Source organism: Durio zibethinus, chromosome 23 (genome assembly GCF_047325235.1).
Source record: "Durio zibethinus cultivar Kanyao isolate XHJ-2024 chromosome 23, ASM4732523v1, whole genome shotgun sequence".
Taxonomy (NCBI): Eukaryota; Viridiplantae; Streptophyta; class Magnoliopsida; order Malvales; family Malvaceae; genus Durio; species Durio zibethinus.
The window spans coordinates 11,795,320-11,814,530 of record NC_143184.1 but is presented as its reverse complement, the minus strand read 5'-3'; the positions used below and the strand labels follow the sequence as shown (position 1 = coordinate 11,814,530).

Genomic DNA, 19,211 nt, shown 5'->3' with positions numbered 1-19,211 from the left:
GTCCAAAGATGATACCAATTGATTTTATGTTATCCATTAAGCTTGACAAAATTTCTTGATAACAATTTTTTAAAAATCAATTAATATTGAAAATTATTCTTAAATTACTCTAATATTTTATTAGAAATTCAAGAATATTTTCACACCTCAAAAACATTCAAGATATATATTGATACTCTTAAAAGGGCTCCATCGTCGAATCTAAAAATATTTTTTACTTATTTTTTATTAAAATCTTTGTTATCGGATAAATTTTTAAATATTCTAATATTCTAGTCGGAATTAGAAAATAATTCCTCACCTAAGAAATTACATAAAAATTGTTATTGTAAATTTCTAATAATTTCATAATTTGAAGGTCTATAAATAATATTTTACTTTTTTCCTAATAGAGTTTTTTTTAATTTATTATATGGAAAATGTTATATTAACGTTTTCTTTAATTGATTTTATTTTTTTTATTTTTATTTTTGTTCTCGAAGAATTTTAAGAAAAATTGATTTTTCAACCTTTTGCTTAGTTTTTTTTTTTTAAAGTTTATTTTGTTTATATTTATTTTTTTTTATTTTTATTCTTAAAGAATTTAGAAAAAATTAATATTTCAATTTTTTTTAGCATTTTACTAAATTTATTTTATTTTACCGAATAAAGTTCACATAAAAATAAAATAAAATATAGAAATAATAGAAAGAAAATAAAAATTATATATTAAAAAATTAAAAAATAAATAAATAATTATAAAAATAAATAAAAAATGCACCTAGTCAAACGCGGTTAATGGTACAATGACGGTTAGGTGTGTTTCAATCGATTCCAAGCGGTTTGGAATGGTTCGATCGATTCAGCGTGATTTCAAAGCGATTCTTGGTGGTTCAATACGATCAGGAGCAGTTTAGAGAAATTCAGTCCAATCTGATCCAGTTCAAGCCGATCTGTCCAAATAGCCCAAAAGGAAGCTAATTTCGGGTCAGGTGTGCAAATATCAGGTCGGTAACGAGCCGACGCGTAGATCCTCTTGCATAAAATAGCACCATTTTACTTTTTTTTTTACAAATATAAAAGCCAATTTTTAATTGCATTTTCTCTCCTCCCCTTCTCTCTCTACCTCTCTCCCATAGACTCCTTCTCTCTCTAAAAACCCAATCAACCATTGCTACTCGCAGAAGCTAGCAACGAGCTGCCGTGCTTGCTGTCAATACCCTTGCCACCGGCCACCATCATCAAAGGCCAAAAATCCAAAAAAAATCACCTCTTGATCTCTCCAACCCCTTGAACCCCGATATGGCCTCCGTTTGGCAAAATAAATCTCAAATAGCGTAGAGTGGGCTTTGAAGTTTCGGTCAAAAATTATTTTTTTGCTTTTTTGTTTGTTGTTTTCTTGATTGGCGCTGCTGCTCCCTATTCCAAGGGATTTGTATTGTTTTTTTTTTCTTTGGTGGTTGGAAGCTTAAAAAAAATGAAGGATTTGAATTTGGTAGTAAGCTTTTGGTTTTTTAAAAGAAATTTTTTAAATTTTTGTTTCGCAGAATTTTTCCTCACTGTCTTTTGGGTTCTACCTTGTAGAATTTTGGGCATATGACTTTTAAGGCATTGTGAAAATTTTGTACCCCATGATTTACGCTACAAAAGTTTGGGTGTTAAGGTGGTCGGCAGTCGCTGTTGGCAGGTGGTTGGTTGTCGGTGCATTCAATGCACTGTGACTTTGGGGAAGGCTTTGGGGGAAGGGAAAAAGAAAAGAAACGAAAAGGAAAAGAAAAGAAAAAAAATAAAATGAAAAAATTATAATTATAATAATCATAACAATGAAAATAAAAAAAAAAAGTATTCGCCATTGCTGAAAATAGATTCGGACCTTTGCCTCAAAATTTGATTGAATCCATCCTATACGAAAATAATTCGTCAAACTCAATTAGGATATTCAAACAGATCCAAATGAAATTGAGAATCGATTTAGATTTATTTTGACATAAATTTAATTTCCAGATAAAATAGGTGTCCACATACATGATTTTTAATTTAACTTTTTAGTTTTTCATAGCTACTCCTAATTGAATTAGTGTCATTTAGTTGGTGACACTAAATTTATTCAAAGATTTAGTAGTAGTCTAGGTTTAAAATAATTCATAAATTAATATAATAAATAAATAAATATGATAATATTCTAATCCTTCTTTCTGAAATTTAAAAATTTTACCAACTATGTATAAATAATAATTATTACAAAGAAATTGAAACTTGAATCACATACTATATATTGAAAGTAATAACTACTTGAAAGATATATATGTTTGGATTGTAAGTTAAATAATGACAAGAACACAAATTATTACAATTAAAGGTGTTGATCTGAAAATGTCACATGATCAAATTCGGTTCATGATGTAAAAAGTGATCACGAGAGATAATATTTAATTTTTAATAGTCGTATGATCAAAATATTAATATTTATAAATGTTGATGATTAAAATATGATTTTTTAAAGTTAGTTAATTAAAATAAAAAATTTTGAAAAATTAAATATGCTAAAAAAAACAATTTACTTAAAGGAAAAAAAATGTGATTTCTAGAGTAAAAGTAACATTTTCCAATGATGAAAAGCAAATCCCTAGATATAGTAAATTCTTTATTCTTCTAATGGCATCATTAAAAATAATTGTTGAACTTTTTTGAAAGCACGTAAAAATTTATAATACTAAATATATATTTTAGAATTCTTTCTTTCTTCTACCAAAAAAATATATTTTTGTATTTTTAGAATTCAAAACTATCATTGTAGAAACAAAAAAAAAATCGTAGAAACAATGATGTAATTAATAAAGGTCATGAAAATCCTTAATTGCGAAAGGACTTCAAATCTTCGAAGTCTTGAATCTGGAAAGGATGGTCTGTCGAGAGAAAAGGAGTGGGGTTTGAGGGAGTTACGTTGGTTCAGGCTATAACTAACCCATTTTATTTTAGTTGTGAAGACGTTGGCCCAATTTCCAGATGGATGTTCCAAACCCAAACCCTTTCTTGAGGAATTTAATGGGGTAATGCATGCTTCTCAATCACTTATCAAAGAGGTGGACTCCCATTTCCTAACTTTTTGTCATTTTATGCCAACCTTTAACTTCTCTTTTATCTTCTGATCATCTCTTCATGTCATGGCTGCATATGCAAATCTTTTACGCTATAATTTTTCCTGGGTTGACATCTCATGCTTTGCTAGCCTAAGGAAGTGGCTACACCACAAGAGTGCTGAGAATTTCCTTCAACTAAAAAGAATGGTTCGCTGCTTTCAACAGAAAAAAGAAAAGGTAAAAGTGGCGTATTCCAATATTCCATTCCTTCATGTTCTTTTCCAAGGGTATAGGATTCCCTTTTATGCATTGTTTGTAATTCTATCTGTAAGAAGAAATTAATTTGTACTAATAAAATTTGTTCTAGGAAAGAATTCAAACTCAATCAGTACATGCATTTTATTGAGTCAAACGTTTAAATGAAATAATTGTTTTATTCGATATTGATCATATATTTACGTAGGGTTTGACCAACAATGTTTATAAGCACTTGCTAAGATTAATTAAGATTCTATAGAAAAATTAATTTTACATTTTTCACTTAATGTTCTATTATCACCAAATTAAAAAAACAGACAATATAACATCTTAATAAGTTCGTATACTTATCAACGAAGCTTTGATTTAAATGCAAAGAGATTTTAAAATTTTAAAATTTTAAGTTTAAGTTCAAGTCCGTCTTACTTTATACTGGATTTATCTAATTATATACCGATTCCTTCTTTAGTTAATTTGTTTATTCAATTAGTTGATTTCTTAGATGTAATATTTGAATGTAGTTGTAATTTCTTCTTTTAGTTGATTTGTTTATTTGATTAATTGATTTTTTATATATAATTCACTTTTATTACGTAAAAAAAAGTCCTGTAACCCTTGACATTTTGCTATTCTCATAATTAAAATCCAACCATCGATATATTGAAGGGAAGGCCACAGCAAAATACCTTAATTAAGGACAAATTAATTAGCATATTTAATTAACTAAAATCATGATTTTAATATAATTTTAATGAATTGGTTTAAATATTGAAAGCCAAACAAAAGTGCAAGAAAAATAATGCCAGGCTTTCACTTTTTGTAAAGTTGGAATACATGGCTTAAACCAGGCCGCAATTGGAAATAATTTTGTATGTCTCTTGCAGCATGCAAGTTTAAATTCATTTCTGTTGCCTCGTCAATAGTCCTTTGACTACTTTTGGAAGATGTTTAATTTTTTCTTTATTTATCTTAATCTTAAGGGACTAATTAAAAATATCAAGAACTTTTAATTAACAAAGCAAAACCAAAAAGAAAGGAAATTACTTACAGATTATGTAAGTGTTAAACGTCTTTCTAATCTTTGGATTAAAATTAAATTCATAATACTTACTTTTAATTATTTTGTTCAAAGATTTAAAAAATATATAAGACTTACACTAATAAGTAAATCCCTCCTCAGAGACGATAAAATAAATGCAGAAAATGGTTGCCCTTATTTGATGCTTTTCTTGGCTGAAAGAATTATATATTTTAGCATGGTTCTTGAAAAAATACATATTATTTAGGTTATGTTTGGGATTATTTTGTTTTTTTTTTTATTTTTTTAAAATTAAAATAGAAACATGTTTGGTGAGTGTGTATTCTTTTTTAAAAGACAATATTTTTGGAAATCATTGAAATTAAATGCAAAATTGATGTTTTAAAAATTTTGAAAATAATTTTGGCAATGTTATTGCATGAGCACTGGTCATTCGTTAGGCTACATTGTCCATTTTAATATTTGAAAATAAAAAAATTCTTGAAAATTTGCTAATAAAAGGAATCGAACTTCTGCCATTTTAAAATTTTAAACTTTTGATGCTTTCTGTTATAAGTTTTTGTTAATAAATTTCTGTAAAAAAAAATTGTATACAAACATATTTTCAAATTCAATAAATTAAAAAATAAATGAAAATAAAACAAAAACAAAATTTAAAAGCATAAAACACAAAAATAAATTGAAAAATAAATGCTAAAGGGGCTGATTAGCATGGTTCTTTAAAATGGAATCGATTCTTAGATTAATTGGGTTGTAAAGTGTCATGCAGTTTTAAACAAACTTGAACAGAAAATATTCTTCTATGCTTAATGCATCATGTAATTATCTCATATTTATATATTTTTTAAACAATAACTCATATTTACATTGAATACACTATCAATGTATAATATTATATACTCCTAGTGAACTTAATGAAAAAGTAATTTTTAAATTTTTAAAATTAATTTTTTTATGAAATGTAATTTTATAATTCATTAACAGTATATAACAATATTTTTCAAACCTTTAGCTTAGTGGTTAAAAGAGCTTAAGGGATATCAAGAGCTTGATTTCGAATCTAAGTCTTTCTCATTCTCTTTACTTATATTAAGATTTTGATGTAACAAAAAAAAAAAAAGTATAACAATATCTAGATACTAACAATATATCAAATATAAAGCCAATTATCCCATATACTTAAATGGAGATACCTCAAATTAATATCCCAATTTTTAATCAAGCCCAAATGATGATGACTTTGGCATTAAAGAAAAAAGGAAAATTTTTATTAAAAAAAAAAACAAAAAAAAAAAGTTAGACGTAGGGTCACTCTACATTTACAACATCCACGTGCCATTCGCTTTCATGACCATTGCAAGCCCATTGCAGTTTGATAATTTCTACTCTTTCTCACCCACTCCTCAAAGTTGATCACCCTCTTTGCTTTCTTCTCTCTGCCTAATTAACCACGCATTGAACGTGAGGCAATAAACCAATACCACCAAACAAGCCTTATAACCCAAAGTCCCACTTCTCTTCTTTATATTGCATTCTCTTCCTTTCTCTCAGCAAAAACATGGTGCCCCATACACATCAAAAAAATCCTCAATCACTTCTTATAGTCTTTCTAGTTCTTTCAATATCATTTCCAATTCCAATCAATGCCTCTACCAAGAAGCTAGAAGAAACAGTACCAGTAGCAGTGCCCCTAGCACCAACTACTGAAATTATGTGTGGAACATGCCCTTGTGTCAATCCATGTGGTCAGCAGTTACTGCCTCCGCCGCCTCCTCCTCCACCACCTCCTCCTCCTCCACCACCTCCTCCTCCTCCGCCAAGGTTCACATACTGTAATCCTCTTCCAATGCCTCCACCTCCGCCAAGATTCTATTACGTGACCGGCGTGCCTGGTCAGTTGTACACAACTGAACCAGATTATAGGTGGACATTTTTCTCTAATGCTGGACGCAATGTTGTTGGGATTTTGTTGCTTGTATTTGGCTATGGATTGTTGGGACTCTTCACAATTTAGTAAACATCCATGTTGCATTTCTCTAATTGGGCAAGATATTATTTTAGGTTTGTTTCTTGGTTTAATTTCTTTAAATGTTCTACCAAGAACCAGAGTCTATTTATTATGTTCTTATATTTAATTTTCTTGACCAAATTAATTGGACATGAATGAATGTATTAATTTAATGTTTATATTCTTCAATCTTGCTTTTTTTTTTTTTTAATTTATTTTGATGCGGCCAAGAATAATAATGATGCTACAAGTGTAAAGAAAAGGGAATTTTTGGTCTCATCGTGAAGTTTAGTAGGTGCCTACTTTCTTAGAGTGGAGCCACAGAGGTGGTGGATTTAGAATTTTTATTTGAAGTATTCACTTATAATTAATATATATAAATAATTACTAATAAAATTATAAATGTTATCATGAAAAAGATGTTTAAGAAAAAATTTTGACCGTGTTCAAAAATTTTTTTAAAAATTTTTCTTGCTTTTCAATTTTTGAGATATTGATGGACACTCTACCAAATAATATGGATTCGCCTTTGTATTGAGGCAGCGTCAAATACATTTAAAAAACCTTTATTTTAAACTAATTGTAAATTAATTAACTAATATAGTATTATCTACTTTACAAGCTGCCTTAGACACATTTTCCTTAGTCCTTAGTTCTTACATTCCTATATACATATGCTCCATGAAATTTTCTTTTTCATTTTTGTGAATATATGGTTATATTGATCTTTGATATGAGCGAAAACAAATATATGATTGATTTTTTTTTTTTTTGAGAAATTATATAATTGATTCTCATTTGTGTTAAAAAGTATTCATAAAAAGGGAAGGGAAGCCCAAAATTTGACTCAATCTTTAAATCAAATGCAAATTAATATAAGTCATTTTGATTAATCCATAGGTGTATTTCATGAAGACATCTAATTTCACTTTGGCAGGCATACAAACATACACATATATAATATTGAATACATGGATGTGGGGTGCATTAATAGAATACCAGCAAAATCACTTGAATTTGGCTTAACCATTTATCTTTTGTTAAGGTTGCGATTGGTGCCTTCCCACATGTCATGATTCCAATGGATTGTAATTGTTGGAAATAAATTATTGAAAATATAACGTTAGAACATTTAATTGGTATACATAAGAAAATGTTGATTAAAATTATGAGAAATTATTGTTTCACTTACTCACCTCTCACTAAAGGAATCACGTTATCATATTTTGTGAGAATGTGATGCTTATAATGAAATTATATCCCTAAAAACATAACATGAAAAACATGAAAATATGTTTCTTGCAAATTAAAATTCCGTGAATGTGAGAACATTCCATCATAACAAACACCCACAACAGGGTTGAGATATAACTTCAAAAAAAAAAAAAAATCATAGCAGCCAAGATTTTGCCAGCTCTAAAAGCAAGAAATATGTTTTTTATCCCTTTTAAACGGTGCTAGACAGGGCCAGAAATGTTGGTTGTAGAAGGCTAACCATACATCCGCATGCAAATTTTCATGTGAAATATCATCCTAGGAAAATTCACCTCGGACCTGCTCTGCTATGATTGTACAGATCAGTAACTGGGAGTCAGTGCCTGATCCAAAACACTGGAACCCCAAATTTGGCATGGCAGCTCTAAACCTCTAACGATTAAAGTTTCATTAAAAAAGCACCCAAAGTTGGCGGACAAGTATCCTTTTCATCTTCAGAAAATTTTCCCCATTACAAATTGAAAGCACTGCAAGCTCTGACCTACATCAGTGTAAAAATAGAATGAGGTAGTTGCGCCATGCATTTTACTTGTCCTACCTTCTGCTGGGCTTGATCTGATCAGCCTAACAACTTTAAATTCTGTACCTTCTTCTGAGGACATTATTTCATACCATATAAATTCATTGGATAATAATTTGCTAGATTTTTTATTGTTCGAGGGAAATTTTTGTGATGATTGATTCTACTGAAGTTAATGAGGTACGGCAGTGGATGTGCATTGAATGAGGGAAATTTCTGGAGAAGAGCTAACATCTTTTCACAGTTAATAATTTGGCCCCAATTATGCCGGTGATGACTTACTTGGTAGACGTTTGATACAGTGCACAAGAACTGAACTTTGCATTTACAATTTCAACCAACTTTGTTGCTATTTATAGTTACACCTACTAGAAATTATTAATATTTTATAGCATTCCTACCATGTTAGTTTATAATATAAATTAGATTTGATAATTTTTTTAAATTACTTTAATATTCAAGTATTACATTTATATAATGAATTGAATAATCAACTATTATATTTGTAGATATCCTAATTAGTCTGGGCCTCAGCTCATTGGGCCTGATCTAATAGGGTTTGTGCCTAAGGCCAATCGGCTCAGGTTATCAGGCTCAATTGGCTATTTTTTTATTTTTTATTTTTATTATTATTATTTGTTTTATTGGGCTGATCATTAATTTTGTTTTTTTTTTGTATTTTTATTTATTAGATTTATTATTACTTTTTTAGGTGATTTAAAAAAAAAAGGGCTGTCGTGAATTATGGCTGGTTGGATTGAAGATGGATTCAATTTCATGCCTTTTGGAAATCCTATCCAGAGAGAGAATCAAGGTCAATCAAAAACTCTTTTGATTGAATCCTATAAATATTTGTAGATCATACACAGAAAAGATACAAAAAAGAACACAAAAAATAGGAAAAACAGAAAGTAGAAGTGGGCAAAAAATGTTTAGAAGGGCTACGGGAATCCTAGGATTGTTAAGATTATTTTTTTTTGAATTTTTGGCTTTTTTTTTGGAAATTTTTTGAAAAATTTTCATATTCCGATGAAATTTTTTTGGCACCGATTAAATTTTCAGCTAATTTTTCGGTGACAGTTAAATTTTTTGACAAGCTTCCCAAAATCCGACCAAGATTCTAGTCCCGATTGAATTTGCAATGAACTTCTGGTGAACCAACCCAAATTTTGATGACTTTTTTCAGAATCCGATGAAGATTTAACCGGACTTCATCAGTTTTCAAAGAGAAGGGAGAGGAAAGAAACGAGAAGAGAGAGAGGGGAAGAGGAGATCTGAGACAGAAAAAAAGGATTCAGCCTTTTATACTAGCTCCAAAATAGTGTCATTTTGACTTTTTAATTCAACCTATGATCTGCGCATTTTACCACTAGATGACCTGACTCGAGCGCTCGACCCACTTCAACCCACGTCCCTGCCTTCGGCTACAGTCGAGCCGAGCCGCAAATTGAGCCGCCAAGCTGTGCTTTCCAAACGCTTCCTATGTTTATAGTTGAGTCGATCCAGCTGCCAATCAAGCCATTTTTTGTTTTTCTTTGGTATTTATTTATTTATTTTATTTAGTATTTTATTTAGTATTTTTTTCCTTCTTAGTATTTTTTTTTCATGATTAAATTTAGAAAAAAATAAAAATAATAAATAATAAATTTTAGAAATAAATATTAATTATCTAATGATGAAATTTATAAAAATTTCAAATGATAAATTTTTATAAAATTCTTAGGTGAGAAATTTTATCTAAATTTATCTCAAATAGTAGAATAATTTAGATAAAGTTTCAATAACAATAATTAATGTTTATTTTCAAACAAAAAATATAAAATATAAAAATATAAAAAAATTTGAAATTAAATACAAATTACCCAAGAATGAGATTCTTAGAAATTTCAAATGGTAAATTTTTTAAAAAATCTCTAGGTGATAAATTTCATCTAAATTTGGCCCAAATTGTGGAATAATTTAGATAAAATTTCAATACAAGTAATTGCATTCTTTTTCCAAATAAAAATTTGGGTTGAAAATATTTGATAATTATCCAAGGATGAGATTCTTAGGAATTTCAAATGGTAAATTCCTAAAAAAATTTTAGATGAGGAATTTTCTCTAAATTTGGCCCAAATTGTAGAATAATTTAGATGAAATTTCAATAAAAATAAATGTCATATTATTTTCTTTCCAAGCAAGAAAAAAAAAAGAGGAATTTCTAAATAGGCCCAAATAATAAAAATTTCAAAATTTCAAAAAAAACAAAATACTTTTAAATTGAACCAAATGGTAGAAAATTTAGAAATAAAAAAATAATAAAAAAGATTTCTAAATAGGCCCAAATGATGAAAAATTTAGAAATTCAAAAAGGAAAAATATTTCTAGTTTAGTCTAAATTGTGGAATAATTAAATATATTTTCAACAAAAAAAGAAATAAATAATAATTAACCTTTTTCTGACAATAGAGCCTCTTCAAGATATCAAATGAGATTTTTGAATACTCTTAAAATGAGAAAATATTTGTAAGAGTTATACCAGATTCATTGAGGATCTTATAAATTATTTTCAATATTTCAACATAAAAATTTAAAACTATTAGACTCAAGACCATAGGATGAATTCAAAATAATATGGTACCATCCTTTGAGTGGGCATGTAGGGTTGCTATAACCTTCCTTATATATAACTAACTCTCGAACTTTGTTCTGGTTAATAGACCCGAACCTATTCTTTTAAGGACTCTTAGTTAAACTTAGGAATTCTTTAAAATGATAGATTCTTTAGGTGACCAATCACACCTAGTTAAAAAAGATTGATGGTGACTCCATTCATTTGTTAAGTCTAACTATAGATTTACGAATCTATATGTTATGACAGTTTGGCGACTCCGCTGAGGAAGCTAGAGAGTCAAGCCATGATTTTTGAATTTATCCTATCTTTGGAACTAATGATTTTAAATTGTAATTACTTGTTTACTAACATTTTTTTCTTTTTTGTTTCTCATTTTATTTTGGGGCATAAAACCTATATGTTCTTTCATACACACTATCACATGCATTTGCATTACATGAGCTCTATATCCGAGCTATGTCCTTCTTAAGAGGGAGTAAAGTACCTATACTTTCATGAGATGATAATCTCCATAATGGCTAGTAAAATACTTCCACTCAAATTAAATCATTTTCGTTGGTAACCTATGATGGGTGAGGATTTGAATGCCTTACTAGTCTGTGATAGACAATGATGTAAGGAACAATTTGGAAACCTTTAGTTGTCAAAGTTTCCTAATCCTGCATATAGTGTACACTTAAGAGGCCAGACTCAAGATAGAGCCATTCCTACCTATTGATATATGTAACCCGAAGTTAGGACACAAAAAGGAACAACTTGTGACTTGCTAACCATTTTGATTGTTTGACTTTGTGCATCATTTTCATTATCATATGTAACGATATGCATCTGCATCACTTTCATTTCATCCATGAAACTAACCATGTTGTTTGTCTTATTTTGTGCATCTGCATCATTTCATTCTATGCATTATTTTCATGATCATGTTTTAACATTATCATTTGCATCATTCTCATTTCATCCATGAAGATCCACATTTCATTCATGCATGAACATACCAAACATAAAGCATAGCATTTTATTTCTGATCATAATTATGGTATCAAAGTCCAATGATAGCTCTACCAAACGAAAACCCAACTCACGAATACAACACAAAGACTTGAGCTAGATAGATGGAACAAGAAAATTTTAATCATCTCGAGAGGATAAAGAAAACACAATAAAAGCTAGAATGGAGTTGAATAGGATTTTGGAGGCTTTGACCAAGTTGAACAAGGGAAAAAGAATAGAAAAAAATACTAGCCAGCATGACCATTCATTATAGGAGGCGGATGACCTATTGTACCCTCTTGGTTTTAGGTCACATCAAGCCTAACCTGCACAAAGTCCACCATCATAATAGTTCATATATCCTATAGGGTACACATACCTTAGAATGCCATCAGTTTCAAATCCACCATAGTACCAAAGTTACATAAATCCTATCTTTACTAAGAAGCCAGTAGAACCAATATCAGTCCCTAATTTAGATGATCCAAAAAAGAAAAAGGCCAAAGGAGAAAAAGGCTTTAGAAGGCTCAAAAGTTGAACAGAAAGTAAACTTATTAGAGGAAAGGTTACAAGCTGTAGAGGGCATTGATTTTTATGGTTCAGTGGATGCTGCTAGACTCTGTTTAGTCTTACATATGGTTATTTTTTTCAAAATTTAAAGTGCCAAAGTTTAAGAAGTATGATGGTACAAAGTGTTCGAAGACCTACATTACCATGTACTATAGAAAAATAGTAGCCCATGCCAATAATGAAAAATTATTAATGCATGTATTCCAAGATAGCCTTACGGACTCTACTGCTAGGTAATATATCCAGTTAGATAGGACCCATATTCGTTCTTTGAGTGATATGGCCTATGACTTTATTAGTTAGTATCAATATATCATAGACTTAGGCCCAGATCATTTTTCTTTGTAAAATATAGAAAATAAAGTGACTGAGTCATTTAAGGAATATACCTAGAGGTAGAGGGATATTGCTTCTCAAGTGCAGCCTCCTCTAACTGAGAAAGAAACCACAATGTTATTCGTCAGTACTTTAAAATCTCCTTATTATGAAAAGATGATAAGGAATGCAACAAAGAACTTCGCTAATATGATGATCTCAAGTGAAATCATTGAGAATGCCATTAAAAATGATAAGTTGAAAATAGGAGAAACCCAAAAGGCATCAGAGAAGATCAAAGCTCAAGTTGTGAGCTTTGATAGATAGTATAAGGGTTATCAACCTTATCCACCATAAGGATACCCTCCATACTACCCTACTGTGAACAATACTTTATCCTACTCATACCAGCCCGGACCACAACTATCTTACCCATAAATATACCAATCTATTTTTAGCCCTCAAGCTTTCACATACAGCCTTAACATTCAACCTCCTACAAGACTTCAAATTCATCCTATTAGCCCAGTAAATGGTTCATGAGAGCTATGAGCTACCCAATAAAGACCTATATTTGATCCAAGCTTTATGACTTATACAGAGTTATACCAAGAGCCCTATAACAGCCATTTGATTGCCTCCAACTATGTTGAGCCACTCAAGCCACCCTATCATAAGTGATATGATCTTACAGCCCACTATGGAATTGCTGACCACTCTATTAAAAATTATACTATTTTAAAACATAAGATGCAACGGTTAATCAAGGATGTGATGATAAGTTTTGATAGTGATAAACCATTGCCTAACCACAATGTCAATGCTCTGAGTGATAATCAAGAACACATTGATCTGAAAAGGGCTAGAGAGTTGTAATGAATTAGGAAGTAAGATAACAATAAAGATTCTCCACATGATTGCATAGGAACACAATTTTGAAGAATGATGATAAGGCTGGTTGAAAGTTTTTTATCGTTTTAGGATTCTTTTAGAGTAATGTTAGGATTTTTTTTAGGCAATAAGATTTCATTTGTTATCATTTTTATAAAGGCAAGTTAATGCATTTCATTACATTTTCTCTTTCATTCAACCATTGTTCCATGCTTTGTTACCTTTCATAACTTTTCATTCCCATTCTCAATTTTCAAATGATTACTGCTTAGACAATGATAGCAATAATTCTAAGATTTAATTTTGAAAATTCATTCACATTGATCTGATGAGACTATTTGAGTAAAAGAAGCCAGCTACTAGCAGATGTGAAATTATATGTCCTATAGATTTATAGTCTTTTATATAGATCCATGATTTTATTTTTGCTCAATAGATGATGTTCAATGAGAGCATTCACATTTGAGATGAAAAATGATCATATTTCTTTTACCATTAAAAAAAATCACTCATTACTACCCCTTTGAGCCTATTATGATTTTTTTTTTCTAAAAAACTTTGACCAAGGATTACCCTCCACATTGAGGGACAATTTTTGAGAAAGAAAAAAGCCTAAAATCACAAAAGGTCTAAAAAAAAAGAAAAAAAAAAGAGAGCAAAAATAAATGTCACACCTGATTTGGGGCAAAGTAATGTGAATCCTTTTATGAGGAGTGAAGTGAATGTGAAAAAGAAAAAAGTAGTGAAATAATGGGGCAAAATGCCATGTTGCATCAAGTGATGATCATTTGATTTTGAGCCCTTTTAATACATGTTTTAAGCCTATTATATCCATTTCTTTCACAACCCTTTACCATGGCCTCCATTACAACCTTTAAAAGTCTATTTAGATTAAATGTGAATGCTCGAATTGAATGGTCATATGTTGGGCTAAGGCATGCTCATAATGGAATGACAGAATCATGCTTGGTTGTTCTAAAGACTGATGTGAACGATGGGTAAACGAATGAAGGAAGAAAAAAAAGAGAAAAATAAAAAAAAAAGAAAAGGAAAACTCAAATTGAAAACCTAAAAGGGCGATTTGAGTAAAAAAAATTTTGAGTTAAAAGTTTGATAAACAGTTCACATGGATGAAAGATCAAAGACATATGAAGATCTTTTGAAGCTGGCACAAAGTTCAATAAGCTCAAAATTAGTGGAATGAGTTTTTAAAAAAGAATCCTGGATTAATGCTTAGAATTGTCTGAATATTCATTATTTAAATATACCATTCATCCCAATGACATGCATCTAACTTATTTTTTTTCTCCATTTGTTTTGTACCAAACTTGTTTTTCATTGATTATCTTTTTTTCAATTCACCTCGTGATATCGTATCCTTAGAATGAATCGAGAAAATGTGTGAATGTATTATATTTTTCATGACTTAAAATGATGATGAATAAATGATAATTTCTTTAAAAAGAAATCCAAGATGATAAAGGAAAATTGAAGAGATCGTAGAAACCTAAAAAGGATGATTTGAGATAACACATGGTATGATCAAATGATGAATATGGTGATAGGTTGGTCAACAAATGAATAGAATGCAAAAACCTGAAAAGGTGATATGACCAAGTGATGAATACAAAGATAAATCGGTCAACATAACCTGTAAGTTATGATCGAATGATGAAAATAATATGGATCAGTGAACAAAGTTTATTCTAAAATTTGTTAGGGTTGAGAAACCTATGAGTGGTGACCTAGTGATGGATGACGAAATTTGTTTTGAAATGGCTAATGCTGAGACACCTATAAGTAGTGACCTAGTGATGGTGGATGAAATTTTTTCTAAAATCTGTTAGTGCTGAGAAGCCTCCGAATGGTGATCAAGTGATGGAAATAATGATGATCAGTTGATGAAACTTGTTTCAAAGTGTTAAGAAGCTAAACAAGAGGAAAATGTGAGATGGTGGGGTCTTAAGAACCATATTACCACATTTTGATTAGAATTTCATGACACTGACATCCACATTCCATGCATTACATTTGCATTATTGTTTAGAGATTGTTTGAAATTTTAGTTTGGATATGTATTTGCATCAGCCAGTAAACATTTGAATTATGACTTAGAATGTTGTATTATGAGAATCTAGGTTGTTGCATTTGCATCATTGATCATGAATTCATTTATACAAAATTTTGAGTCACCTGAAAAGAAATTGTGAACCTTTTTTATGAGAGTCTTTGAATTTCAAAGAAAAGTCTTTGAGTTTTAAGTTTTAATTGAGAATCTTTGAGATATGAAACTTTGAGATTTATTGAATGGGAACCTTTGAACCTGAATGAGAGGCTTTGAATTTTTGGATGTGAATATCCAAAGTTCAAACAAAATAGCTTAAACTTTTTGGATGTGAATCTCCAAGATTCAAATGAGAGTCTTTAAATGTTGCATATGAGCCTAGCAATTTGCAAATGCAAATCCTGAGATCTTGCAGATTTGAACTGAAATTTTGAGAATCAAATTTTAGTGAATTCCTACGAAGCTGAAAGATTTTTGCGAGTCTGAACCTTTGAATTTCAAACTCAAACTGTGAATTTTTTAGTTTCATCAAATCTGATCTACAATTCTTCTGGAAATGATTGTTGAGGAATAATTTATTTTTCCAAAGTTCTGTTGTCTCTATTTAGAGGAGCAATTTATTTTTTCAAAGTTCTGTTGCGTCTATTTAGAGGAGAAAGCAATTTATTTTTCCAAAGTTCCGTTACCTCTATTTAGAGGAGCAATTTATTTTTCTCAAAGTTCTGTTGCCTCTATTTATATGAGCAATTTATTTTTTCAAAGTTTTGTTACCTCTATTTAGAGGAGCCATTTATTTTTCCAAAGTCATGGTGCATCTGTTTATAGGAGCAATTTATTTTTCAAAAGTCGTGGTGCCTCTATTTAAAGGAGCATTTATTTTTCCAAAGTTCTGTCGCCTTTATTTAAAGGAATCATTTATTTTTCCCAAAGTTTTGTTACCTCTATTTAGATGAGCAATTTATTTTTTCAAAGTTTTGTTGCCTCCATTTAAAGGAGCAATTTACTTTTCCAAAATTTTGTTGCCTCTATTTAGAGGGGTCATATATTTTTCCAAAGTTTTGTTACCTCTCTTTAGAGGAGTCATTTGTTTTTTCAAAGTTCTGTTGCCTTTATTTAGAGGAGCAATTTATTTTTTTCAAAGTTCTATTGCCTTTATTTAGAGGAGTCATTTATTTTCCAAAGTTGTTGCCTATATTTAAAAGAGCCATTTATTTTTTTAAAGTTGTGGTGCCTCTGTTTAAAGGAGCATTTATTTTTCTAAAGTTTTATTACCTCTATTTAGAGGAGCCATTTATTTTTTCAAAGTTCTGTTGATTCTATTTAGAGGAACAATTTATTTTTCCAAAATTTTGTTGCCTTTATTTAGAGGAGCCATTTATTTTTTTCAAAGTTGTTGCCTCTATTTAAAGGAAACATTTATTTTTTCAAAGTCGTGGTGCCTCTGTTTAGAGGAGCAATTTATTTTTCAAAAGTCATAATACCTCTGTTTAAAGGAGCATTTATTTTTCTAAAGTTTTGTTGCCTCTATTTATAGGAGCCATTTATTTTTCCAAAGTTTTGTTGCCTCCATTTAGAAGAGCCATTTATTTTTCCAAAGTTCTGTTACCTCTATTTAGAGAAGCCATTTATTTTTCCAAAGTTAAGTTGCCTCTATTTAGATGAGCCATTTATTGTTTTAAAGTTCTGTTGCCTCTATTTAGATGAGCCATTTATTTTTTCAAAGTTTTGTTGTCTCTATTTAAAATAGCACTTTACTTTTCAAAGTTGTGGTGCTCTGTTTAAAGGAGCAATTTATTTTAAAAAAAAATTGTGGTGCCTCTATTTAGATTAGCATTTTATTTTTCAAAAGTTTTTAAGCCTCTATTTAAAGGAAAATTTATTTTTCTCAAAGTCATTGAGCCTCTGATTAGAGGAGCTTTTAAAAAAAAAACAAAAACAATAACAAAAAAAAAGTGTCGAATTGAGTCTTAATTGGGTGTCTACGTCTTTGCACAATTCCTATTTCACAAAAAATGTGCAAAGAGGGGCAGCAATAGACACCCTAATTAGTTTAGGCCCAAGCCCATTGAGCTTGGTCCAATAAGGTTTATGCCTAAGGCCGATAGGCCCAGTTCAATAAGGCCTAGGTTATCAGGCCCAATTGGCCATTCTTCTATTTATTTTTTTTTTATTATTATTATTATTATTATATTTTATTTTATTAGGCTGATTATTAATTTTTTTTTGTATTTTTATTTTATTAGAATTATTATTAGTTTTTTAAGTGATTAAAAAAAAAAAAAGAGGGCTACCATGAATTATGGCTGGTTGGATTGAAGATGGATTCAATTTCATGCCTTCTAGAAATCCTATCCAGAGAGGGAATCAAGGTCAATCAAAAACTCTTCTGATTGAACCCTATAAATATATGTTGATCACACACAGAAAAGACACAAAAGAGAACACAAAAAATAAGGAAAACAGAAAGCAAAAGTGGGCAAAAAGTGTTTAAAAGGGCTACGGGAATCTTAGGATTGTTAGGATTTTTTTTTTCAAATTTTTGGCCTTTTTTTTTTGGGAAATTTTTTGGAAAATTTTCAGATTTTGACCAAAATTTTCGATGCCAGTTGAATTTTTCGACTAATTTTTTTACGATGGTTGAATTTTTCGACGAGCCTCTCATAATTTGACCAAGATTCCAATGTCGGTTGAAATTTTCAGTGAACTTCCGACGAACCAACCCAAATTCCAGTGAATTTTTCTAGAATTCAGTGAAGATTCAACCAAAGTTCATCAGTTTCTAGAAAGAAAAGAGAGGAAAGAAAAGGGAAGAGAGAGAGGGGAAAAGGAGATTTGAGGCAGAAAGAAAGGATTCGACCTTTTATACCAGCTCTAAAACGGCATCGTTTTGACGTTTTAATTCAACCCAGGATTCACGCATTTTATCGCTGGGCAACCCGACTCGAGCACTCGACCTACTTCAACACGCATCCCTGCCTTCGACTCCAGTCGAGTCGAGCCGTAAACTGAGCCGTCGAGCTGTGTTTTCCAGCCGTTTCCTGTGTTTGTAGCCGAGCCGATCCAACCGCCAACTGAGCCATTTTTTGTTTTTCTTTGGTATTTTTTTATTTATTTTATTTAGTATTTTTCTTAGTTTTTTTTTTCCTTCTTAGTATTTTTTTTTCATGATTAAATTTAGGAAAAAATAAAAATAATAAATATTAATTATCCAATGATGAAATTTATAAAAATTTCAAATGATAAATTTTTATAAAATTCTTGGTGAGAAATTTTATCTAAATTTATCCAAATGGCAGAATAATTTAGATAAAGTTTTAATAATAATAATTAATGTTTATTTTCAAACAATAAAATATAAAATATAAAAAATAAAAAATTTTGGAATTAAATACAAATTATCCAAAGATGAAATTCTTATAAATTTCAAATAGTAAATTTTTTAAAAAATCTCTAGGTGAAAATTTTTTTCTAAATTTACCCCAAATGGTGAAATAATTTAAATGAAATTTCAATACAAGTAATTGTATTCTTTTCCAAATAAAAATTTAGGTTAAAAATATTTAATAGTTATCCAAGGATGAGATTCTTAGGAATTTTAAAT

At 29.9% G+C, this 19,211-nt stretch overlaps 1 protein-coding gene across 1 annotated transcript; it reads left to right on the top strand.

Annotated features, from left to right (window-relative positions):
• The first annotated feature begins 5,334 nt into the window (after nucleotides 1-5,334).
• On the top strand, nucleotides 5,335-6,553 carry LOC111313188 (uncharacterized). Its single transcript, XM_022913864.2, has one exon. It carries the CDS (start codon nucleotides 5,915-5,917, stop codon nucleotides 6,368-6,370), a length of 456 nt encoding a protein of 151 aa, XP_022769599.2. The 5' UTR covers nucleotides 5,335-5,914; the 3' UTR covers nucleotides 6,371-6,553.
• Nucleotides 6,554-19,211: the final 12,658 nt, after the last annotated feature.